This window comes from Microcaecilia unicolor, chromosome 13, assembly GCF_901765095.1.
Source record: "Microcaecilia unicolor chromosome 13, aMicUni1.1, whole genome shotgun sequence".
In the NCBI taxonomy this organism is placed as follows: domain Eukaryota; kingdom Metazoa; phylum Chordata; class Amphibia; order Gymnophiona; family Siphonopidae; genus Microcaecilia; species Microcaecilia unicolor.
The window spans coordinates 99,743,188-99,769,595 of record NC_044043.1 but is presented as its reverse complement, the minus strand read 5'-3'; the positions used below and the strand labels follow the sequence as shown (position 1 = coordinate 99,769,595).

The 26,408-nt window shown below is 45.4% G+C and overlaps 1 protein-coding gene across 1 annotated transcript in view; it reads right to left on the bottom strand.

The window, feature by feature from the left end:
- The window catches only part of SPEN (spen family transcriptional repressor), a 210,987-nt gene that overhangs the window by 2,543 nt on the left and 182,036 nt on the right, over nucleotides 1–26,408 (bottom strand). The window contains exons 12-14 of the mRNA XM_030186169.1: nucleotides 23,223–23,639; nucleotides 15,070–15,264; nucleotides 4,655–4,813 (exon numbers count right to left, since the gene is read on the bottom strand). Of these exons, the coding sequence (XP_030042029.1) occupies nucleotides 4,655–4,813; nucleotides 15,070–15,264; nucleotides 23,223–23,639 (771 nt within the window). The remainder of the gene's footprint in view (nucleotides 1–4,654; nucleotides 4,814–15,069; nucleotides 15,265–23,222; nucleotides 23,640–26,408) is intronic.

Here is a 26,408-nt window from a genome sequence, read left to right as displayed (position 1 = left end):
CATGAAGAATCAGCCACATAAGTTGGGATTCCCAAGCTGAGGGCGGCCTTACTGTTCTTCTGAGTTCTCAATGTGAATGACAACCCATAACTCAAAAGAACAGGGTGAGGCCTTCTGATTAAAGAAGCCATTTAGTACTGCTTACCCAAACCCACTGAACTTTCAGGACATACTGTCTAAACAGAAGTAGGATATCAAGTATTAGCAGATGACCATGAGGCGAGCTCCCCTATTTCCTCTATGATGTAGACTGATACTACAATAGACTTAACTTGGTGTGCTTTTACTGCCATAAGCTATAACCATGCCAGGCTGAAAAAGTAGAATATTCATTCTACTAACCAGTTTGAATTTGTTCTTTTGAGTACCTTAATACTCAATCTGTTCAGATCAAAGGAAGTGAAAAGCTGTGTGGAGTAGTGATGTGGGGAGCAGGTTGGGACTTTTGGGTCCTTTACTATCTAAGATTAGAGCAGGAGGATAGAGGATGCCTACAGTTTTGAGAGTAGTAGGTTCTTCACTGCCCTTTGATAAAATGCCTCCTGGAAGAGGAGGCCAAACTAGGAGTGAGACTGGAGAGGGTTTTAAGTGCGTCTAGTGCTGCTTGATAAGAGTGGCAGCCTCTTGCATCTCTTCTCTGAAGAGATTCTCTCCATTGCACAGTATGCAGGCATGTAAGTCTGTGGACTCCAGTTCCCTCTGCGGAGGCTTTGGATGCTGTATCAATAATATCATGTCTCTCTGACCACCTATTTTCCACACTCCTGGTTACTAGCTGGCAAGAGTTCATTGACCTTCTCCGGGGAGAGTGTGTCAACAATTCTGCCACACAGTGCACAATTTCTGCAAGTGCATGCTCATGTATAGCTGGTAAGAAGCTATATAGGCTATAAGCATAGTATTCTGCTGAAACGTTTTCCCCAAAAATTCAAAGGTCCTTGCTTCTCTCTCAGGGGGCACTGAGGAGTGAATCGTCATATTTTTGGCTCTTTTGAGAGCAGATTCAACCACCATGGAATGGTGAGGAAGTTACAACTTCTCAAATCCCAGAACCTTTTGGACTCTGTACATACAGTTGACCTTGTTCACCTGCTGTACAGGGGGGGGGGGGTCTCCAACTTCTTCATCTGTATTTGCTTATGGATTCTTTTTATGGGCAATGATGCAGCTTCCTTAGGGTGGTCACTGAACTGCAGGATGTCCACAGTTTCTGCCCTGGCTTCATCCTCAATTCCTAAAGGAAACAGGAAGACTTAGCTATGTTTTTAACAAAATCTTCAAAAACAAGAGCCCCTTTGGTAGAGATTTTCACCTCTTGAGTGGTGGGGAGGGTTCTGAAGGTAGACCCAGGAATCCCTCCTCTGAGAAGACTTCTGGTTCTTCTTCAGATGCCCGTTAAGTTGCTCAGCCTCGAACTGAGCCTAGCGCAACTAACCTCATGGTCAAGGCTGGGCCTGAGCCAGTAGCACTGAGACAATGGGGATATTTTGTATATCAGGGAAGTTTTCTCTCCACTTCCAGTAATACTTACACTAGTATAGAAGCTAGTGCTGATGGCTTAGACATGGCTAAAAAATTATCCTTCAAGAAGGAGTGGAGGAGTGGCCTAGTGGTTAGGGTGGTGGACTTTGGTCCTGGGGAACTGAGGAACTGAGTTTGATTCCCACTTCAGGCACAGGCAGCTCCTTGTGACTCTGGGCAAGTCACTTAACCCTCCATTGCCCCATGTAAGCCGCATTGAGTCTGCCATGAGTGGGAAAGTGTGGGGTACAAATATAACAAACAAAAAAAAAAAAAAAGAACTTACAGAATAAATCCTTTAGAATTTTGTCTGATTATCACCCCTGTAAGCTGAAATACTCAATGACATCCTTGCCAAGAAAACATCAGCCTTGAGAGTATTAGGAAAGGGATGGTAAAATAAGAAAACTATAATGCCTCTATATCACTCCGTGGTGTGACCTCACCTTGAATATTGCATTCAATTCTGGTCGCCATATCTCAAAAAAACAAAAAAAAAGATATAGCGGAGTTAGAAAAGGTTCAAAGAAGAGCAACCAAAATGATAAAGGGGATGGAACTACTCTCATATGAGGAAAGGCTAAAGAGGTTAGGGCTCTTCAGCTGAGAGGAGATATGATTGAGGTCTACAAAATACTGAGTGGTGTAGAACAAGTAGAAGTGAATAGTTTTTTTACTCTTTCAAAAAGTACAAAGACTAGGGGATATTCAGTGAAGTTACACAGAAATACTTTTAAAACAAATAGAAGGAAATATTTTTTTCACTCAACGGATAGTTAAACTCTGGATGTGCCAGAGGATGTGATTACAGTGGTTAGCATATCTGGGTTTAAAAAAAGGTTTGGACAAGTTCCTGGAGGAAACGTTCATAGTCCGCCACTGAGATAAGACATGGGGAAGCCACTGCTTGCCCTGAGACTGGGAACATGGAATGGTGCCACTATTTGGGTTTCCGTCAGGTACTTGTGACCTAGGTTGGCCACCACTGGGGAAAGGATACTGGGCTAGATGCACCACTGGTCTGATCCAGTATGGCTATTCTTATGTTCTTATGAAACAAATGCTGCCTATTGCTGAGGGTAGAAAAGTTTTGGTGCTAGAAACTTTGGCACAAGTTTTATTTCTGATGTTGAGGTGACTTTTGGTGCCACTAATCTCTGAGAAGAAATTAGTGGCAAATATAGGGACCTTTTTTGCACTAAAGACATCACTGACATAAGAATGTCTATTGTGTCTATGACAACGGGATCTTTATCTCCTCGTTTCCTCCAGGAGAGTGGACGTTGTACTTTAAGGTTGAAACTTTATGGCTACTGTACGTTTCTTGACTTGATAATCTATTTGTGTTTCCAGATAAATCTGGCTCAGTATTTCGCAAGCCCTGCAACTTACAACTTTTCACTATCCTTGCTGTTTGGGATATTTTGATATAGTTGACGCAATCAAGCATAACATGGTCTGAGTCCAGATAATGACAACATAATGAGAGATTGTTGATAGACATTTTCCATCCACAGGTGGGGCATCTTTTGAAATCACTCACCTGTCTCAACACTGGGAGAAAAAAAGAAAAAGAGCCTAAAAAATTAAATAAATAAAAAATAAGGGGGGGGGGGGCAGCATTAGAGAATCAGAGAAGCTCGAGAGATAAGGCAGAAGAAACTGCAAAAAAGAAAGGAAATCCTCTCAGCAGTCAAAAACATAAATACCACAGAACTGCATCTGATTACAAAAAAAAAAGAAAAAGAAACACTAAAAGAACCTGTAATGCAGTGACTATGTAGGAACTTCTAGAAATGGTCAAAAAAGCTGAAAGGTTTGGCAGCTCTATTCAAGGTTTTTCTGAGCACTAAGAGAACTAGCCTGTGTTGGTGCTATTGAATAATGGCACCTATTTGTGTAGATGATTCGTCCTATTTCACAAAGTACATTAAAATGTTCACTGTGTAATGGCAGAAGATGGCATCAAACATATAAACGGCGAGTGACCGTACTCACTCGCAAATGCGCAGTAGAGACTTCCCTCTCTGTCCCGCCCCCGCGTCAATACGTGATGACGGGGGGGGGGGGGGCGGGACAGAGAGGGAAACTGCGCCACCGAGGTTGCTACCGCTCCCCCCCCACCCCCACCCCTCCACCCGGCCCGGGCCCTCTCTTCCCTTCTGAACTTACAGATCCATTCGCCGAACGCAGCAACGCACATCAGCTGAGCTGCAGTGAGCCCTTCCTTCTTTGCCTGTGGCCCCGCCCTCCTGTGATGTAACGTCAGCGAGGGCGGGACACACACAGGCAGAGAAGGAAGGGGCAGCTCAGCTGATGTGCGTTGCTGCGTTCGGCGAATGGATCTGTAAGTTCAGAAATGAAGAGAGGGCCCGGACCAGGTGGAGGGGTGGCGGCGGCGACGACTTCGAGGGGGGGGGGGGGGGGGGAGGGGAACGGTGGTGACCGCGGGGGGAGGAAAACCTCTATACCAGCCTGTTTTTACGGGCTCAACGGCTAGTCTTTCATAAAGAGACATTCAAGTACAGGAGGTCATGAAATGGGCAGAAACTCAGGGAAATATGTGGAGATAATTATTTTCTGAACAGGGAGTGAATGCTTAACAATCTACCAGCAGAGGTAATAGTAACCAACACTAAAAGCATTAAAGCATGTATGGAACACACATGAGGAAAGTATCAAGGGCAAATAATGGAGCAGTAAATAAAAAGTGTGATGGGGTTTTGTTATGGAAATCTGTGTGCTCAGTCTCCTGGAATATTAGAGGGCCACAAGGGGGAGAAGACAAAGCAGGCTTCAAGAGTCATGACAAAACTGTACCAAGCTCACTCACATAAAGCAGCAGAAAAAAATGATACATTCAGAAAAATAATTGAGAGGTGGCATGATTTATATTACCCAACTAGAGAAAAAGTCTAAATTTTGCAAGCAAGCAAGCTTATATGACCAGAGATCCTTAGCATACAGGGTAAAGATAAGAAAGGGAACGAACCAAACAGCTTGGAGGAAGCCTGAACTAAAACAGGCGAAGGCCACAAGATGACTACTTGGGCCAATTGGTTCTCACCCGCTACTACTTTTACTGTACTATGCCCGCTCCTGCACCCTCAACTCCTTTCATCTGCATAAATACCTGATTAGAGCCAGGGTTAGGAACATTGATAATCCCTGCCGCTTGTTTAGCCTGCAGGTAACTGATGAATGCAGCCTTCAGCGACTCTGTTTGATTCACCACATCTTCCTGATCACGTCCACAAGGCAATGCCAATAAAAGGCAGTAATCACTTTCCACCTAGGAAAGAATTTGTAGCTTTGTGAGTGGTAGATTCAAACACTGACACACAGAAACAATTACTCTAAGCAATGTAATTACTAACCAGTGTTGACTTTGCAATCAATGAACTAATAGTTGAAGAGACAGTTATGGACATCTGTCAACTCCTACTGTGCAAAGCAAATCCTCTCTCTAAAGCAAAAGCTACATACCTGTAGAGGGTATTCTCCGAGGACAGCAGGCTGATTGTTCTCACATGTGGGTGACGTCCAACGGCAGCCCAGGATCGGAAATTCTTCCCTAGCAACAAAAGTTTGCTAGCCTCGCGCTTCTGTGCGTACCGCGCCCGTCTTCCCGCCCAAACACGAGCGTGTTCGTCAGTCCAGTACAGAGCTAAGACAAAACACAACTCCGAAGGGGAGGTGGGCGGGATTGTGAGAACAATCAGCCTGCTGTCCTCGGAGAATACCCTCTACAGGTATGTAGCTTTTGCTTTCTCCGAGAACAAGCAGGCTGCTTGTTCTCACATGTGGGGTATCCCTAGCCCCCAGGCTCACTCAAAACAATAAACATGGTCAATTGGGCCTCGCAACGGCGAGGACATAACTGAGATTGACCTAACATGTTAACAACTAACTGAGAGTGCAGCCTGGAACAGAATAAAAATGGGCCTAGGGGGGAGGAGTTGGATTCTAAACTCCAAACAGGTTCTGTAACACCGACTGCCCAAACCGACTGTTGCGTCGGGTATCTTGCTGAAGGCAGTAATGAGATGTGAATGTGTGGACAGATGACCACTTTGCAGCCTTGCAAATCTCTTCAATAGTGGCTGACTTCAAGTGGGCCACTGACGCAGCCATGTCTCTAACATTATGAGCCGTGACATGACCCTCAAGAGTCAGCCCAGCCTGGGCGTAAGTGAAGGAAATGCAATCTGCTAGTCAATTAGATATGGTGCGTTTCCCTACAGCCACACCCTTCTTGTTGGGATCAAAAGAAACAAATAATTGGGAGGACTGTCTGTGGGGGCTCATCCGCTCCAGATAGAAGGCCAATGCTCTTTTGCAGTCCAATGTGTGCAGTTGACGCTCAGCACGGCAGGTATGAGGATGGGGAAAGAATGTTGGCAAGACAATTGACTGGTTCAGATGGAACTCCGACACCACCTTTGGCAAGAACTTAGGGTGACTGCGAAGGACTATTCTGTTATGATGAAATTTGGTATAAGGAGCATGAGCTACTAAGGCTTGAAGCTCACTGACTCTGCGAGCTGAAGTAACTGCCACCAAGAAAATGACCTTCCAGGTCAAGTACTTCAGATGGCAGGAATGCAGATGCTCGAAAGGAGGTTTCATCAGCTGGGTGAGAACGACGTTGAGATCCCATAACATAGCAGGAGGTTTGATAGGGGGCTTTGACAAAAGCAAACCTCTCATAAAGCGAACAACTAAAGGCTGCCCAGAAATCGGCTTACCCTCTACACGGTAATGATAAGCACTGATAGCATTAAGATGAACCCTTACGGAGTTGGTCTTAACACCAGACTCTGACAAGTGTAGAAGGTATTCAAGCAGGGTCTGTGTAGGACAAGAGCGAGGATCTAGGGCCTTGCTGTCACACCAGACGGTAAACCTCCTCCATAGAAAGAAGTAACTCTTTTTAGTGGAATCTTTCCTGGAAGCAAGCAAGACTCGGGAGACATCCTCTGAGAGACCCAAGGAGGCAAAGTCTACACTCTCAACATCCAAGCCGTGAGGGCCAGGGACTGGAGGTTGGGATGCAGAAGCGCCCCCTTGTTCTGAGTGATGAGGGTTGGAAAACACTCCAATCTCCACGGTTCTTCGGAGGACAACTCCAGAAGAAGAGGGAACCAAATCTGACTGGGCCAGAAGGGAGCAATCAGAATCATGGTTCCGCGGTCTTGCTTGAGTTTCAGCAAGTCTTCCCCACCAAAGGTATTGGAGGATACGCGTACAGGAGGCCCTCCCCCCAATGAAGAAGAAAGGCATCCGACGCTAGTCTGCCGTGGGCCTGAAGCCTGGAACAGAACTGAGGGACCTTGTGATTGATCTGAGTGGCAAAAAGATCTATCAAGGGGGTGCCCCATGCTTGAAAGATCTTGCGCACTACTCTCGAGTTGAGAGACCACTCGTGAGGTTGCATTATCCTGCTCAACCTGTCGGCCAGACTGTTGTTTACGCCTGCCAGATACGTGGCTTGAAGAAACATGCCGTTCCGGCGAGCCCAAAGCCACATTCTGACGGCCTCCTGACACAGGGGGCGAGAACCGGTGCCCCCCTGCTTGTTGAAATAATACATGGCAACCTGACTGTCTGTCTGAATTTGAATAATTTGATTGCACAACCGATCCTTGAAAGCCTTTAGAGCGTTCCAGACCGCTCGTAACTCCAGGAGATTAATCTGAAAACCGTTTCCTGGAGGGACCAACTCCCTTGGGTGTGAAGCCCATCGACATGAGCTCCCCAACCCAGGAGAGATGCATCAGTCATCAGCACTTTTTGTGGCTGAGGAATTTGGGACGTCCCAGAGTCAAATTGGATCGAATTGTCCACCAATGCAGGGATTTGAGAAATTTTGTGGACAGTAGGATGACATCCTCTAGATCCCCCGTGGCCTGAAACCACTGGGAAGCTAGGGTCCATTGAGCTGATCTCATGTGAAGACGGGCCATGGGAGTCACGTGAACTGTGGAGGCCATGTGGCCCAGCAATTGCAACATCTGCCGAGCTGTGATCTGCTGAGATGCCCATACCCAAGAGACGAGAGCCAAAAGATTGTAGGCCCTCGGCTCGTGAAGGTAGGCACGAGCCATCTGGGAGTCCAGCAGAGCTCCTATGAATTCTAGTCTTTGAACTGGAAGAAGGTGGGACTTGGATAATTTATCACAAACCCCAGTAGCTCCAGGAGTCGAATAGTCATCTGCATGGACTGTAGAGCTCCTGCCTCTGAGGTGTTCTTCACCAGCCAATCGTCGAGATAAGGGAACACGTGCACTCCCAGTCTGCGAAGAGACGCCGCTACTACAGCCAGGCATTTCGTGAACACTCTGGGCGCAGAGGCGAGACCAAAGGGTAGCACACAATACTGAAAATGCGGTGCTCCCAGACGGAATCGCAGATAATGCCTGTGAGCTGGCAATATCGGGATGTGAGTGTAGGCGTCCTTTAAGTCCAGAGAGCATAGCCAATCGTTTTCCTGAATCATGGGAAAAAGGGTGCTCAGGGAAAGCATCCTGAACTTTTCTCGGACCAAATATTTGTTCAGGGCCCTTAGGTCTAGGATGGGATGCATCCCCTCTGTTTTCTTTTCCACAAGGAAGTACCTGGAATACAATCCCAGCCCTTCTTGCCCCGGTGGCATGGGCTTGACCGCATTGGCGCTGAGAAGGGCGGAGAGTTCCTCTGCAAGTACCTGCTTGTGCTGGAAGCTGAAAGATTGAGCTCCCGGTGGGCAACTTGGAGGTTTTGATATCAAATTGAGGGAGTATCCCAGCCGGACTATTTGAAGAACCCACCGATCGGAGGTTACAAGAGGCCACCTTCGGTGAAAAAACTTTAACCTCCCTCCGACCGGCAGATCGTCCGGCACAGACACTTTTATCTCGGCTATGCTCTGCTGGAGCCAGTCAAAAGCCCGTCCCTTGCTTTTGCTGGGGAGCTGCAGGGGCCTGAGGAGGCGCACGCTGTTGACGTGAATGAGCGTACTGGGGCTTAGCCTGAGCAGGCTGCCGGGAAGGTGGATTGTATCTGCACTTATTACATAGTACCATAGTAGATGATGGCAGAAAAAGACCTGCACAGTCCATCCAGTCTGCCCAACAAGACAACTCATGTGTGCTACTTTTTGTGTATACCCTACTTTGATTTGTACCTATGCTCTTCAGGGCACAGACCGTATAAGTCTGCCCAGCACTATCCCCGTCTCCCAACCACCAGCCCCACCTCCCAACCACCAGCTCTGGCACAGACCGTATAAGTCTGCCCAGCACTATCCCCGTCTCCCACCACCGGCTCTGGCACTGACCGTATAAGTCTGCCCAGCACTGTCCCTGTCTCCCACCAGGGAGCAGTCCTCCAACCTCCGAAAAAATGTCTACCTGTAGAGGTAGAAGCTGAAGGCGCCCGGTGGGAGAGCTTGTCGTATGCGGTATCCCACTTGTGAAGCTGATCTACCACCCGTTCGACTTTCTCACCAAAAATATTATCCCCCCGGCAAGGAGCATCCGTAACACGCTTTTGGACTCTACCGTCTAGGTCAGTGGCACGCAGCCATAAGAGTCTGCGCATCACTATACATTGAGCGGCAGCCCTGGATGCAACATCAAAAGTATCGTAAGCACCCCTGGACAGGAATTTACGACACGCCTTCAGCTGCCTGACCACCTCCTGAAATGGCTTGGCCTGCTCCTGCGGGAGCTGATCAATCAAACCCGCCAACTGCCTCACATTATTCCGCAAGTGGATGCTCGTGTAGAGCTGGTAAGACTGAATCTTGGACACAAGCACTGCAGAATGATAGGCCTTCCTCCCAAAAGAATCCATAGTTCTAGATTCACGCCCCGGGGGCGCCGAGGCGTAATCCCTAGAACTCTTGTTCAAAAGGGCCAAATCCAGAGTCATGAGGCAACTGAGTCTTCATCAACTCCAGATCCCCATGGATTCAGTACTAGGACTCAATTTTCTTGGGAATGTAGGGATTAGTTAATGGATTCGTCCAGTTCGTCAACAATGTCTGCTTCAGGACATTATGCAGAGGAACAGTGGACGATGAGCCAGCCGCCGCCTCCCTCGACTGCACCGTCGGCGCATGCACCGACTGCATCGAAAAAGACGGTACTGATGGCGCAAGCACCGACGGTACCGTAGATGGGCGCAACAGCTCCCCCAGAATCTCTGGGAGAACGGCTCGGAGGCTCTCGTTGAGAGTGGCTGTTGAAAAAGGCAAAGGCGCCGGTACAGGAGAAGATGTAAGAACCTGTCTGGAGCGCGGAGGCGATACTGGGCTGTCCGGAGATGAGCGCACGACACCTCCTGAATAGAGGGCGAGCGGTCCCTCCGGCATCGGCGCTTCTCGGGTGCCAACTCTTTCGGAGTCCCGGAGCTCTCAGCACCGTGTTGGAACAGTGACCGATGCCGATGCTTCTTGGCCTTAGCTTGGTACCGGTACCTCCTGGTGCAGAAGAGGAGGATGTTGAATCCAAACGACTCCTCGGGTCCGGGTCCGAAGAAGGTCGGTCCCGGTGGGCCTGTGCAGCAGGAGTCCTCGAGGCAGGTGGAGACCCACTCGAAGGCTCACTGCTACCAGCATGGGGTCTCTAAACAGCCATTACCTGCGCTCTGGAGAACGATGCACCCTCCGATGCCGACATCGATACCTGCACCTGCGATGACCTCGGTACCACTGGCGCTGTCAATGCCGAAGGACCGGACCGGGCTCCGAACAAGACGTTCCACTGAGCCAAACGCACCGCCTGAGTCCGCTTCTTCAACTGAAGACAGGCGTCAGGTCGATGACTCTCACCCAGGCACCGAAGACACGAAGCGTGTCTGTCAGTAAGGGAGATGGTCCGGCTGTACTGCGTGCACCTTTTGAAGCAGCTGGTAGGCTTCGAGGACATGGGCGGAAAAATCGCGCCGGCGAGGTCGAATGCGATGGTGCCTGAAAAAAAAAAAAGACACCAAAAAAGAGAAGATCCGCACGGGCGGCCCAAAATGGCCGCGAAAGAAAAAAGAAAGTAAACTTAAGGGGAAAAACTAAGAAAAGTAAGGGTTTTTCTTTTTTTTTGTAAACAAAAAAAAGAAAAGAAAGAAGAGTCAGAGACTCAAAAAAGAAAATCACTGAAAACGGGCGAAGAAACAAAAAGCGCAAGAGGAATCCTAGGCAGAGAAGCAGCAAAGCAGCGTTCCCGAACCACGGAAAAAAGAAGACTGACGAACACGCTCGCGTTCGGGCGGGAAGACGGCCGCGCATGCGCGGTACGCACCGAAGCACGAGGCTAGCAAAGTTTGTTGCTAGGGAAGAATTTCCGATCCTGGGCTGCCGTTGGACGTCACCCACATGCAAGAACAAGCAGCCTGCTTGTCCTCGGAGAATTCCCTTTTCACACAAAACCAGGCTCTAGGCATTAAACACAGACTAAATTCTTCATCGGAAGGGATAGAGCAAAGCATGCCTAGGAATCTCAATCAGCTCTCCAATGCAGGGTTCTTACACAAAATCTCATGCCTGCTAGCCAGGGTTCAAACACACCATCTTGTAATGACACCAGATGATCTGCTGACATCAGTATCAAAATAGCTATAGAAAACAGTCACTCTTCTTGATTCTGTTATTTAAGGGTCTATATTTCCTAAGAGGGTACCAATATCAGGAACACATATCAATGCCTTTTTTAAATGTAAACAAAGTGGAGTGGAAACAATGGGAATACTGCAGAGTAAGAACTGTGAGCAGCAGTCTTTAAAGGCACCTTCTAGAGGTTTCAGATTATGGTCTGTGTTTGAGATGAAATGTCTTGAGGAGGGTAAGGTAGAATCGCCACATGCACTTACCTTTAAGGGGGGGGGTGGGGGAGAAGCAATTTACAACGGTCATATTTCAAGAACATTTCAGAATTACAGCACAGGCAGTTTTACTACCACAATTGGACTACTGCAATTCACTCGACTCCCAGATCTCTGCCAAACAGTTAAAGTGACTGCAACTGATGTAAAATACAGCTATTAGATTAATAAGTGGTACTGGGTGTTAAGTGTATCCCCTGTATTTTGCATCTTACATTGGTTTATTTATTAGGATTTATTTACCGCCTTTTTGAAGGAATTCACTCAAGGCGGTGTACAGTAAGAATACATCAAACATGAGCAGGAGGCAATTAGAGCAGTAAAAATATTCGAACAACAATACAAAGTATGGCATGGTATACTACTTGCAATGACAACACAATATGTATTAGAACATTATAGTGAGGGGTAAGGCAAAGTTGTAACACACAGATGAGTAAGAAAGTAGGAAGAATTAGAAAGTAAGGTGATTGATTTGAAGAAAGTTGCACGTGAGGTCAGAGAGATGGTTAAATATTATCTCAGCTAGGGTAGGCGTGGATAAACATGTCCCGCTGCAGTATGTGCAGCCCGAGTCAATCCTTGTGTGTGTGAGTGAGACTAACAAGTTAATTACTTCTTCCGTTAAAGGCTTGGTTAAAGAGCCAAGCTTTCACCTGCTTCCTGAAGTAGAAGTAGTCTTGTGCTAAGCGGAGCCTTTCAGGCAATGCATTCCAGAGTGTGGGGGCTACTCTGGAGAAGGCTCGCTTGCGGGTATCACATTGTGTAATGTCTTTTGGAGAGGGTGTAGTTAGTGAAAGTCCTTGGGAGGACCTTAGTGTCCTTGGCGGTGAGTGGAGGATCATCCTATTCTTCAGAGTCTGGAGTTAGCAGTGGAGGAGAAGGGTACAGATAAGAGAGATTTACCCAGTGAATGGAGTTCCCGGGGAGGAATGTAGGGAGAGATGAGAGTGCAGAGGTACAGAGGAGTTGCAGAGTGAATGCACTTATAGGTCAATAAGAGGAGTTTGAACTGTATGCGGAAACGGATAGGAAGCCAGTGAAATGACTTGAGGAGAGGGCTAATATGAGCATAACGACACTAGCGGAATATTAGTCATGCAGCAGAATTTTGAACAGACTGAAGAGGAGAGAGATGGCTAAGTGGGAGACCTGTGAGAAGCAAGTTGCAATAGTCTAAGCGAGAGGTGATAAGAGTGTGGATGAGGGTTCTGGTAGTGTGCTCAGAAAGGAAAGGGCAAATTTTGCTGATATTATAGAGAAAGAAATGACAGGTTTTAGCTGTCTGTTGAATATGTGCAGAAAAGGAGAGGGAGGAGTCGAAGATGACCCCAAGGTTACGAGCTGAGACAGGAAGGATGAGCGTGTTATCCACAGAAACAGAGAATGGGGGAGGAGGAGAGGTTGGTTTAGGGGGAAAGATGAGAAGCTCAGTCTAGGTCATGTTTAGTTTCAGATGGCGCTGAGACATCCAGGCAGCAATGTCAGACAGGCAGGCTGATACTTTGGCTTGGATTTCGGCTGAGATTTCTGGTGTGGATGGGTAGATCTGGGTGTCCTCAGCGTAGAGATGATACTGAAAACCATGAGATGAGATCAGAGTACCAAGGGAAGAAGTATAGATGGAGAAAAGAAGAGGTCCCAGGACAGATCCCTGAGGTATACCATCTGACAGTGAGATAGAAGTAGAGGAGGATCCACTAGAGTATACACTAAAGGTACGCTGGGATAGATAAGAAGAAAACCAGGAATGAACAGAGCCCTGAAATCCAAGTGAGGACAGCGTATCAAGGAGCAGGCTGTGATCAAGTGTCAAAAGCAGCAGATAGATTGAGAAGGATGAGGATAGAATAGAGACCTTTGGATCAGGCCAGGAATAGATCATTGGAGACTTTAGCAAGCGCTGTTTCAGTTGAATGAAGGGGGTGAAAGCCAGATTGAAGTGGATCAAGAATAGCTTGAGATGAAAGAAAGTCAAGGCAACGGCGGTGAACGTTCAAGTATCTTGGATAGGAAAGGGAGGAGGGAGATGGGGGCGATAGTTGGAAGGACAGGTAGGGTCCAATGAAGGTTTTTTTAAGGAGTGGTGTGACTATGGCATGTTTGAAGGCATCAGGAACTGTCGCAGTGGACAGTGAAAGATTGAGGATATGACAAATAAAAGGGATGACAGTAGGAGAGATAGTGTTAAGTAGATGGGTGGGAATAGGATCAGAGGAACAGGTAGTTGGTTTCGAGGAGGAAATAAGATGTATAGTTTCCTCTTCAGTGATTTCGGAAAAGGAAGAAAAGGAGGCAGGGGTTGGAGGGTTGAGAGAATGGATTAAGGGAAGGAGAGGTGCAGGTGACCTGGTTGAGAATTCAAGTTTAATCTTGTGAACCTTACCATGAAAGAACTCAGTCAGAGTCTGGGGGGAAAGTGAAGGGGGGGTTGCAGGTGAAGGCACCTTGAGGAGAGAGTTCAGTGTGGCAAAGAGACGTTGAGGGTTTGAACCAAGAGAATTAGCCAACTGGATGTAATAGTCCTGTTTGGCAATTAAAAGAGCAGACTGGAAGGAGGTCAGCAAGAATTTGAAATGTATGAAGTCAGCATGGGCACGGGATTTCAGCCAAAGGCGTTCGGCAGAGCGGGCACAGGAACGAAGGTAGCGGATTCTAGAGGTCAGCCAAGGCTGGGGTTTGGTACGTCTTACAGAACGGGGAATGGGAGGAGCAAGAGTATCCAGAGCAGAGGAGAGAATAGTATTATAGGAAGAGACAGCCTCATTGACAGACTTGGATAACATAGTGGTAGAGAAGAGATTAGAAACATTGGAGGACAGAGTAGAAGGGTTAATAGCCTGAAGATTCCTAAATGTATTGGTTAAGATTGGATGGGACTGGGGAGGAGAGTGTTTAAGTGTGAAAGTTATCAGATGATGGTCAGAGAGGGGAAGAGTTGAGGTACAGAAACTGGAGAGTGAGCAGTTTGAGGAGAGGATAAGATCAAGACAGTGGCCATTCTGGTGAGTGGGGGCAGTGGAACACAATTGAAGATTGAAAGAGGATGTTAAAGCAAGAAACTGCAAAGCATAAGAGTCAGAGGGATCATTAGCATGAATGTTAAAATCCCCAAGAATGAGGGAAGGAAATGAAGATTCAAGAAAGAAGGAAAGCCAAGCATCAAAGTCAGTAAGAAAGGGACTTATCAGTGGGTCGATAAATGACTGCTACTCGGATAGGCAGAGGAGCAAATAGATGGATGGAGTGGACTTCGAAGGAAGAAAAACAATGAGACTCAGGTAGAAGAAGAGGTTGAAATCTACAAGAGGGTGAAAGTAATAGCCCGACACCACCGCCACGGCCAACCGGGCGAGGAGTATGGGAGAAAAGATAACCTCCGTGGCATAGGGCTGCGACTGAAGCACATACAAGTGACTGTGTATACTCTGTACCAACAAGAAAAAAAACCCTACATGCATATTTTCACTTTGAAGACTGGTATAAAGCATGCAGGTAAAAAGTACACAAGGTCTATGCTACAATGTGAACAGTTTTGAAAATTGCCACATTAATTAGTACTTGGTGAAAGTACTGAACAAGTTTTGAAAGAGAAAATGCTGGGGGATAAAACAAACCCATCAGCATAATGATGGCTTCACTATTCCCTGATCCGCCAGGTTAATCATGGTGCAGTAAACAGTTTCTTACCAGCATCCTGCGTGCTACACCCTCTAGCTGTGAAGCCTCTAGCCTCATGCGTTGGGCAATTCTCAGTGGAGGTCCTCCCTCTGGTGCTGGCAAAGACCGATGTGCAAGAACATTGTTACCAGAAACAAAATGAAGCTGAACTGCAGCAGTGTCATTCTTTAGTGCCAGAAGACCCTGCCACACAATTGGGTATTTCTGCAAAAATAACAAGGAAAAAATGATCTAAAAGGAGAAAACAGATTGCCAAAATCATTCTGTGAGATTATGGGAAAATGGCTTTGATTTTTAATAAGGATAGGAGGACCAGTCTTACAAAATTGCATATGATTTGGAGACTAAAGTAAGTTTGTTAGCTCAAGTAATATGACATCAGAGTTCATCATCATCATATAATCTGTAAATCCTTTACTAGTTAATGTGAAATTCTTATGAAAATTAAACTTTGCATGACTGTGAGTACTGTCTGATGTTTAGCTTAAACTGCTTCATTTATGGGATAAAATGGAAGTTTATTTACCTGTAGAAGGTGTTCTCCAAGGACAGCAGAACAAGTATTCTCACATGTGGGTGTCACCAATAGAGCCCCGGTACAAATGCTACCCAGCATTCTCTAACTTTCAGAAGCCTTTGGCAGGCCCACACCATGCATGATCATGTGCCTTCCTGCCTGCCTGAGTTGCACAGGACCTGCAGTTGAATAAAACAGCACAGAGAATGCAAGTCCTGGGGAAGGGGGGGAATGCGAGAGAATTCTTGTCCTGCTGTTCTCAGAGAGCAACTGCTACAGGGTAAGTAACTTTGTTTTCTCCGAGGACAAGCAGGACATAATATCTCACATGTGGGAATCTCTAGCTACCAGGCTCACCAAAGACAACAAACTACACACAATCGGATTTACAACAGCAAGGTCAACAAGAACCAATAACAGTAATAATAAAAACAGTCCTGTTGTGAAGGTGCAGCCTGGAGCAAAACAGAATGGGCCTAGGAGAGCACAGCTGGATTCTAGAATCCAAACAAATTCTGCAGAACTGTCTGACCAAACTGGCTATCATGTCAGGTATTCTGCTCAAGACAGCTGCGAGATATGAAATGTGAATGTGTGGACTGAAGACCACATTTCAGCTTTGCAAATCTCTTCAGTGGAAGTTGACCTCAAGTAGGCTACTGACTCAGCCATGGCTCTGACATGAGAGCCTCCAGAGCCAGTCCAGCTTGGGCATAAGTGAAAGAGATGCAGCTGTTAACCAGGATAAAGGAGAAATTAGGCCTTACCTGCTAATTTTCTTTCCTTTAGGGTCAGATGCACTAAACGTAACGAGCCATTAACGAGCAAGTAGTAAACCCTGGCATGCACTCAAGACTTCTTTCCGAGGATGGTAGCAGCTAACGAAAATGGAATGCAGTTGAGCAAATTGTGTAGAAACCCTAATGTAATGAGATGCACTAACCTTTTCCGATTGCCTTAAAGCTGGAAAATCTAACGAGAGGTCTGTACCTCTCGTTAAGTATGCGCACAAGCCAGACAAATAAAAATGCTTTATTTAGAAAGGCAAGCGTAAAACGGAGCAGTGAGAGGAGGCAGAGCAGAAGGAAAAATCACGTTTAGCTGCACAGCCACAGCAAGAGAGGGCTCAGCAGTTCCCCTTTCACAGGTTCCCTCCGTGTGTGATCGGGATCCAAGAAGAAGGCACAGCTCCCTCCTCCAAGTCTATCTCAGCCAATCACAGCGCGTTTAGCTCCGCTAAACGCGTTGTGATTGGCTCAGGGACTTCCAGGTCTCAGCTGAGTGAAGCACTGCCAAAAAAGACGTTTTTATTATTGCAGGGGGGAATGACGGCCAAAATGGACGTTTGTTTTTTGGATGAGCATCCATTTTGGCCGTCATCCCCCCCCCCTCCCCCACAGTAATAAAAATGTCTTTTTTTGGCAGTGCTTCACACAGCTGAGACCAGGAAGTCTCTGAGCCAATCACAACGCGTTCAGCCAAGCTAAACGCGCTGTGATTGGCTCAGAGACTTCCAGGTCTGTCAGCTGAGTGAAGCACTGCCAAAAAAGACATTTTTATTATTGCAGGGGGGAATGCCGGCCAAAATAGACTTCTTTTTTTTGGATGAGCATCCATTTTGGCCGTCATTCCTTCCACCCCCCCCCCCCCACCCCCACAATAATAAAAACGTCTTTTTTAGCAGTGCTTCACTCAGCTGACAGACCTGGAGGAGGGAGCTGTGCCTTCTTCTTGGATCCCGATCACACACGGAGGGAGGGAGCCTGTGAAAGGGGAACTGCTGAGCCCTCTCTTGCTGTGGCAGTGCAGCTTTTCAGTCCGAGGTACAGGTTTTTAAAGTTTTGTTTTTTTAAAGTGAAGCACGTCCATAAAGGACGTTCTTGGCATGCGCAGAGCAGTCAGCATAACGCTTGGCTGCTCTGCGCATGCTCCACGGGCGACTGTTTAACGATGGGATAGAGAATGCAACGAGCAGCTCATTTGCATTCCTATTCCTTGATGCATGCCCTTCCCTTACCGATTCGTTAAGGGAATCGGTAAGGGAAGGGCTCTAACGATTTTTTTAGTGTATCTTCCCCTTAGTCCCTTCAGACCGGTCAAGATGCTTGGGTTATGCATCCCTACCAGCAGAGGGAGACTGAGAACCACTGACTTTGAACATCCTAAATCTAGCCCATGCAAACCCCCAGCCAGCCAGTTATTTAACTAACAGAGCAGAGAAGAAGGAAAGACATGTAAGAACCCTGTACTTCAACCATAACAAAAGATTGCGCTTCCTCCAACAGAAGACTGTCAGGCACCACTCACAACCCGAAGAGGAATAATAGACATGGAGTCCAATCCACCTTTCCCCCCCTTCGAGGTCTGCTGTTATGATTTTTGTCTTTTTTTTTTTAAATAGTAGCATCATGGTGCGAGAACATGAATTCATGAATCCTATTAAACAACTGCAGCAAGCTTGCACAAGAAACCACAAATGAATGAAACAGGGAGGACTCTTGACCGGTCTGGAGGGTCTAAAGGAAAAATAATTAACAGGTAAGGCCTAATTTCTCCTTCCTGAGAAACCCTCCAGACCAGTCAAGACGCTTGGGAAGTATCAAAGCAGTAACCACTAAGTGCGGGACCCCCGAAAACCGAAAGCCAAAACAGCAGCTCCAAAACCAGCATCCTCTTTCATCTGTATGTCAATTCTGTAATGCCGCAAAAAGGAATGCAAGGAAGACCACACCGCCGCTCTACAGATATTCTGCGATGAAACCAAACTGATATCTGTCCAGGAGGCTTCCACCCCTCTCCCCAAGTAGAATGTATCTTAAGCGCCACTGGAACATTGCGACCCCTGAGCAAATACGCAGAATCAATCGCTTCCTTCATTCACCAAGCAATAGTCGCCTTAGAAGCTGCCGCCCCCTTCTTGGGGCCACCATGTGGCACAAACAACTGGTTTTAGGCGCGGAAATCCTCCGCCCACCTCAGATAATGATTCAAAATTCTCCTCACATCCAACTTCGCCAAATGACGCTGTTCATTATTCTCTTTCCAATCTCTAAGAACCGGCAAGAAGAAAACCTGATTCGAAACCACCTTGGGCAAAAAAGAGGGAACCAGCTTCAAAGAAACCTTTTACATGAAAAAAAGCAAAAAAGGTTCCCTAGAGGACAACACCAAAAACACAACCTTCAAGGTGAGATCTTTACAGGTGCAGGACTCCAGCACCTCAAAAAGAGAATCAATCAGAACCTCCAAAATGAGATTCAAATCCCAAGGAGGCACAAAAGGACATTGCAGAGTACAAAGAAGCTTCACCCCGTGAAGGAACCGCACCACATCCGGAGAAGAAGCTGAAACCCCCTGAGCCATAACCCAAAAGCACACCAAGGCTGCCACTTGCACCTTCAAGGAGGACAAAGTCAGACCTCTGTCCAGACCATCTTGCAGAAATTCCAAAATCTCTGCAAGAGAAGCCCGAAGAGGCCGATAAGACTTATCCTGGCACCAGTTCTCAAAAATGTGCCACACTCGAACATAAGCCAAAGAAGTCGACTGTTTGCATGACTGCAGCATCATAAAAAGCACCTGGACAGAAAATCCCTTCTTCCTCAGGCGAGCCCATTCAAGAGGCAAGCCATAAGCAAGAATGGAGACAGGTCTGGCATCACAATCAGGCCCCGATGCAACAAATTCTCTGGCCCTTGAAAAGGCTGAGGATCCTGCACCACTAGATGAATCAGATCCCCATACCACGGTTGATGCAGCCAATCCAAAATGACCAGAATCACTAGACCTGAGTGTCGCTCTATCCGCTGCACAACCAGAACCACCAAGGGCCAAGGCGGAAACACATACAGCAGGACTCAAGGTAGCCATGGCAGAAACAATGCATGGAGCCTTTTGAAACTAGGATCCTTTTGATAACCGAAGAGACACACCTGAGAATTGCTTGCCATTGCCATGAGATCCACCTGAGGCATACCCCACTTCTGTACAATGCACCGGGTGAAGAGACCACTCGCCAGGATCGAGCATATGCCTGCTCAGGAAATCTGCCCGCACGTTGCAAACATCTGCCACACGAACCTCGAACAGGTCTTAAAGATGGGACTCCGTCTACTGCACCAGCAACACTGTCTCCTCTGCCATAGCCAGACTCTTCGTGCCGCCCTGCCGATTGACAAAGGCCACGGCCATAGCGTTATCGGAGAAGATCTACACAACCCTGCTGACAAGAAGTGGCCGGAACGACTCCAACACCAGCCTGATTGCCCACATCTCCAACTGATTGATCGACCAGCGAGGCTCACCCGACAACCAATGGCCCTGAGCCACCTGACAACTTACAACAACTTAACATTTCTAAAGCGCTACTAGGGTTACGCAGCGCTGTACAATTTAACATAAAAGGACAGTCCCTGCTCAAAGAGCTTACAATCTAAAGGTTACAATCTAAAGGTTAAAGCTTACCTGACTGAGACAATGGGCTCCGCAGCCCACCAGACTGGCAACCGTGGTGATAACTATCCACCACGCGTGAGGGTCGGTACTCGAGATGGTCCGGTTGCAGCGAGTACAGCGTTTGAAGCCGCTGGGAGTCTTCAATGACATGGACGGGAAAATAGCGTCTGCGAAATCAAAAGGCTCGATTGTGCCAATTAAAAAGGAACAAAAAAAGGGAAAAGGACAGCCGCAACGAAAAAGAAAGGAAACTTGGAAAAATTTGAGAAAAACCTAAAAAATTAAGGAAAAAGAATTCCTTTTTTTTCCGGAGAACAAATTAGTAGAGAAAGAAAAAGAAAAAAAAAAAGGGCGCGATAAACACGAAAAAAGCGATCTCCTGGGCAACAACACGAGGAGCAGAGAAAAAAATACCACTCCTTCGCAGCGTGGAGAAAAAGAAACTGATGGAAGCGCGCGGGCGTCGCCAGCGGGAAGTCACTCGCACATGCACAGTGTGTTGTCCCCATGTGCGCCGCACCGCTCTGGAACCTTCTAAAGCTTGTTTGTTATACTTCCGGTCTCCTGGGCCGTCGCAGACGACAACCCATGCATGATGATATCCAGCCTGCTTGTCCTCAGAGAACTATCCATTCCAGTGCTCCAGAGGCATGCCCTTCTCCAGATGGGCCGTGCACAGCCACAATTGCAGACTGCGACACGGAATCCCTCGAAGAGGGAGCTGCACCTCCAAATCCTGCCTCTGTGGAGACCAGCAGGAACGCAGAGATATCTGTAGAGGCCTCATGTGAGCCCTAGCCCATGGAACCACCTCCAGTGCAGCCACCATCCAGCCCAGGTCCTGAAGAAACAAGCAGACTGAGGACACCCAAATCAGCCCTTGCAGCTTGTGAATCCAAGCTGGAGGCAAAAACACATGCACTACTGACATGTTGCAAATAACCCTCAAATATTCAAGGGACTAAGTCAGTTGCATGTGATTCTTGACAGTGCTCACCACGCAGCCAGAGACTCCAGGAAACTGACTACATGGGCTGTGGTCCTCTTGTCTTCTAGACAGGACTTCTCATGATTCAACCAATCGTCCAGATAAGGGTGGAGCAAAATGCTTTGTTTCTGGAGGGCTGCTGAAACAACCACCATGACCCTGGAAAATGTCCGTGGCGCTGTTGCAAGTCCTAAAGGCAGCGCACAAAACCAAAGGTGAGCTGGGTGAACAGGAATGTGCAGATATGCCTCTATGAGATCCAGGGACATAAGAAACTCATAAGAGTAGTCATACTGGGTCAGACCAATGGTCCACCTAGCTCAGTATCCTGTTTCCAACAGTGGCCAAGCCAGGTCACAAGTACTTGGCAGAAACCAAAATCGTGGCAGCATTCCATGCTACAGATCCCAGGGCAAGCAGTTGCTTCCCATGGCTGTCTCAATAGCAGACGATGGATTTTTCCTCCAGGAACCTGTCTATACCTTTTTTAAACCCAGATACGCTAATAGCTGTTACTATATTCACCGGCAAAGAGATCCAGAGCTTAAATATTCGTTGAGTGAAAAAATATTTCCTCCTATTTGTTTTAAAAGTATTTCCATGTAACTTCCTTGAATGACTCTAGTCTCTGTACCTTTGGAAAGAGTGAAAAATCGATTCACTTCTACTCATTCTACATCAATCAAGATTTTGTAGACCTCAGTCTCCTCATCTGACTCTTTTCCGAGTTGAAGAGCCCTAACCTTTTTAGCCTTTCCTCATATTCGCCGTGCTGATCTGCAGCAATGACTGAGAGCAACATCTCCATGCGGAAAGACAGGACCTTGAGGGTCCCATTGACTCTCTTAAGATCCAAAATGGGGTGATAGGAGTCCTCCTTGGGAACCACAAAATAAATTAAATCTAAGGGTTTTTTTTGTACCATTAGGCTACTCCTCCACCGGAATGGTAGTCTTTTTGGTCACTGCTGTCACCAGTACACCCACCGTGGGAGGCTTCAGAGAGTCCCTATCTTCCTGTGGAAACAGATAAAGCCTAGCCATGGCCCTAGCCACCTTACAGGGTGTATCCGGAGAATTCCACTCTGCTAAAACAATGTCCCATGGGAAAAGACCGGAAAGGACGCCAGATCCCCTTCAACAATTGGTCCGCCTGTTTAGCATCCCCAGATGGAGACTCAGCAAGTTCAAAATTAAGAGTAGAGGAAACTTGGTCAATAAGTTCCGCCAGCTCCTCCCGATGAAAAATCCAAACTACCTATGGGTCTTTCATGGGCAACAGGGCCCCCCTATCATGCTCCTGGGGCACTAAGCCTTCCACTTCTAAGTCACTAAGAGCCTCATCTGAGAGAAGCGAGAATTCCTCCACATCTTCAAGCCCAGTCCATGCGAGGCCGCTTAACCACCGCCAGAGCAGCCCCCACTCCAAAAGTAGCAGCTAAGGCAGGGCCACCTGCTTTCTACTGGTTTGTCCTGCCTCTCGGTTTTAATGTGAATAGCGTGGGACTTTCTTCTTTTTTCTTCTTCAGTTTTTGTTCTCTCTCTTGTTTTTTCTTAGTTTGTTGCCAATTTTCCATGCTTCCATCATCTAGCCCAGTATCCTGCTTCCAGCAGCGGCCAATCCAAGTCACAGGTACCTGGCAGAATTCCCTAGAAGGCAAAAATCTCTTGTCAGAGAAAAATCACTCGCTTCAGCAAAAGAAGATGCTTTTCAGCTCTACAAAGAAAGTGAAACTGTGGGTTCAATGCAACTCAGGCAGGCAGGAAGGCACTCACAGATGTGCAGTGGGGGCCTGCCAAAGGTTTCTGGAACTTAAAGAATGCTGGGCAGCATCTGCAGAAGGGCCTCATTGGTGACATCACCCACATGTGAGATACTATGTTCTGCTTGCCCTGAGAGAAATCAGTATTTCACACACGCAAAGCACTGTGAAAACAGATCTTACAGCTTATCATATTTTATGTTTCAGTAAGGTTGATCTTCTTTAGCTGATGTTATCAGGTATAGCTGATATTAGGCAGGGACTGTTCTGTTGTCTAATAACTGTATCACAAGGTTTATATTTAATTTTGTGTATGTGCAATAACGAAGTGTATTAAAAAAAAAGGTTTGGACAATTGTGTTATGTTTTCCCAACACACCAGTTACTAAAACAAGGAGCACTCAGACAGTTCAACCAGAACATAAGAGACAATTACCTACCGTTAACAGTTGTACCATATCTACAGGCCTCTGTGAAACTGAGTGAGAAGACTGTTCTTGCTTCAGAACAGATTGCGGTTCTGAGCGAGGGATAGACAGTGCAGGAGTTGCCCCAGGACCCAAAGAGTTTGATATAAATAAAGACTGCTTTTGAACTGCCTGAGTCTGATGTGGTGATGGTAGCTCCTGCTTCATAGAAATGGACACAGGTGATGGGTAAGTAGTTTGAGCAGTATCTACTTGGGATCCCCGAAGATGTTGGATAAGAGGTTCCATTTGTCCTGGATGTCTGGTTCCAGAGGTGTGGTGAAACTGTTCACTTCCTGCAGTCTGAGGCCCCTTGGAGTCCTGAGAAACTTGAGGTGTTTTGCTTCGTACAGGCTGACTAGGGTGTGAATGCTCGCCCTCTGATAAACCCTAAAAAGTGGTTTAAACAAAATAAATTGAAGTTAGAAAGAATGGATAAAAGACTTTTTACCAATGCTCTCACATAGGATGACAAGCTCAGCCTTCCACATCTTTTGTGGCATCTGTTGAAAACTTTTTATAACATAGCTTTGTAAAATGAACAAATAGATTGAATTTCAAAATTCCTTGACACAGAAAAAGAGAAGTCATTTGGAAAGACAAAACATGAAATAAAGTTGTCAAAAAACTCAAATCCTAAAATTATTACTAAACAAAATAGTCAGTGAGTGTCCCAGATTCAGAGGGCTGTATTGGACATTCATTCATCTATTTATAAAGCATTTATACACAATCTTACTAAATAGTCATTAAAATAGCTTACGATTTTATAACGTACATACAATAATTACAATAAAACAAATTAAAACTACCTTTCCTCCTCTCCTTGTACTCAATTACCACTCCCCTCTCACCAAGGCTATAAAATGCCTTTAACTGTTTCCTAAATGACTTTTAAGTTGACTGTCTCCCCTACATCATCCGTGAGCCTGTTCTCTGTTTCAGGTGTCAATACCTTAAATGCTCTAGAGCACCATGTGGTTTTCTGCACAACCTTCACCATAGGAATCTAACAAAATTAAAATAAAAAAAAATTCCTCTCCTAGAAGTACAATTTATTTCTCGGCCCATAACATGTAGAAGTCTACATAGGCGGTCAGTGGCCCAATTGTTTGGGGAGGCTAAAGGGGGTGGGGTCAGGGGCAGAACTTACTTCCATAATTGTCTGACAACACACAGAAAAAAAATAAGTAAAAATAAAATAGTCACAATTAATACCTTTTATTAAATTTAGATATTAGATATGTATCATATGTCAAAGAATAAAGTGGTTGCTCAAAGCATATACTAACCACAATCGCTCAACTGTAAAACACTATGCACAACTTTGTGCAAAAACACACTCAGAACCTTACTGTACCATAAATATTACACTGGGCAGACCCTAATACACTAATATATCACCCATACGGAAAATGCAGACCGTCAACAATTTGAAACAAGGGATCATAATATCACAATTCTCATGTAGAGCCACAAAACACCCTTTTAGGGTAGATAGTGTTCACAATGAGCTCCTTTTATTAACAACCATATGTAGATCCTTCAAAAGGTAGTGTGTCATGATTTAGGCTCTACACCCTTTCTGATGTTTTGGTGCCACCTCAGTAAGGCCAACACACAATCTCTCCACTGCAAAACACTATACACAAACTTGTGCAAAAACACACTCATAACCTTACCAAACCATAACAGCACTAATTCCAAGGACAACACGAGCTACAACCTTATGTGTGGAAAGGCAGATCTGCAATTACACCAGGCTCTAAAACACCATTACACTACGTGAAAAAAACAAAACAAAAAGGGCTGCAAATACTACACGCTAGCAGAATACTGCATCTTGATCACATATGAAAAACACATGACAACAGATATGAAGGCAAAATACTGAACTGGAAAGTTACCTCAAGAAGTCAGACTCAGCATGCAGCAATACTAGAAAAATTGAAACTTACATGCAAAATATCACAGATACACATGGTTAATCTATAAGGAAGTTATTTTAACATTAACGGTTTTTCCAGCTTAATTAGCGGGTCATCTACTGGCGATATAACAATGAGTAGAAAATTTTTTTTGAAGACTTGTTATATACTTTTTTTGAGGACGTTGTATACCTCTATCCCTGTTAGTTGTCAGATACAGCAATAATATACATAGAGATAAATCAGAACACATTTTAAATCTCTGTAACTATTGTTGGCAATACAATTGCTATAAATAGATTACATTAACAAAACATCATTTTTATGATTTAAAAGTTTTAGATTTTTTCTGATCAATGTGGTTTATACACGTTTTAAATAGATGTTATCCACGGGTAAGATTATCAACCCCGGTTCCTGCAATAGTCAACACACTCTTGTATCTGGCGATGCTGCAAAATTTAGTTTAAATGTATATTCACACGTCATGATGTCTTATAACCAATACAATTTATTATGGACATCACAATAAAGATGATAATCAAGGCATTTTGATGGGTCATGCTTGGCCATTCAGATGTGATATACGTATATACCTAAAATTTATCACGTAAGTTCATATGAGATCAGCATTTGGCATCTGGGTGTTCTAACAACCTGTATGCTTTTTACAATCATTTTCCATTTTTCACTCACTTTAATTTTTTTATTTAGGTACATGCTGTTTGTGCTGGTTTTTTATACATATTTTTATTCTGATATGCAAATTATAAGTATTATATATTTTACATACTTTTTGCATTTTTTGTCTTATTTTTTTATTTCTTGACGTTTATTTAATTTTTCATGTTTCTTATTCTCCACCGTTTTAAATGGTATAACAATTTATTTTCAAATTACTTTTAATTTTTTGAATGGTATAACGAAATGTTTTTTGTTTTGTAGTTGTTCTTTTTTAGAAAGATACAGACTAGGTACGTCCTTTTATAATTTCATGTCATCATTTCATTCAATTTTTCATAAATTAAATTTGGTTTTCACATATATATACGTTTAGTTTGCATAAGTGCCCTTTCTTTGCTGTTAACGCACATTTATATGTACTTACATACTTTTTTAAAATGTATATATTTTATATTTTTTTATGTTAAGATATGTGTTATCGTATTAGATCATTATATTAGTATATAGATAAATGCATCTTATATGATTTATATGTTGGTTTTTATTT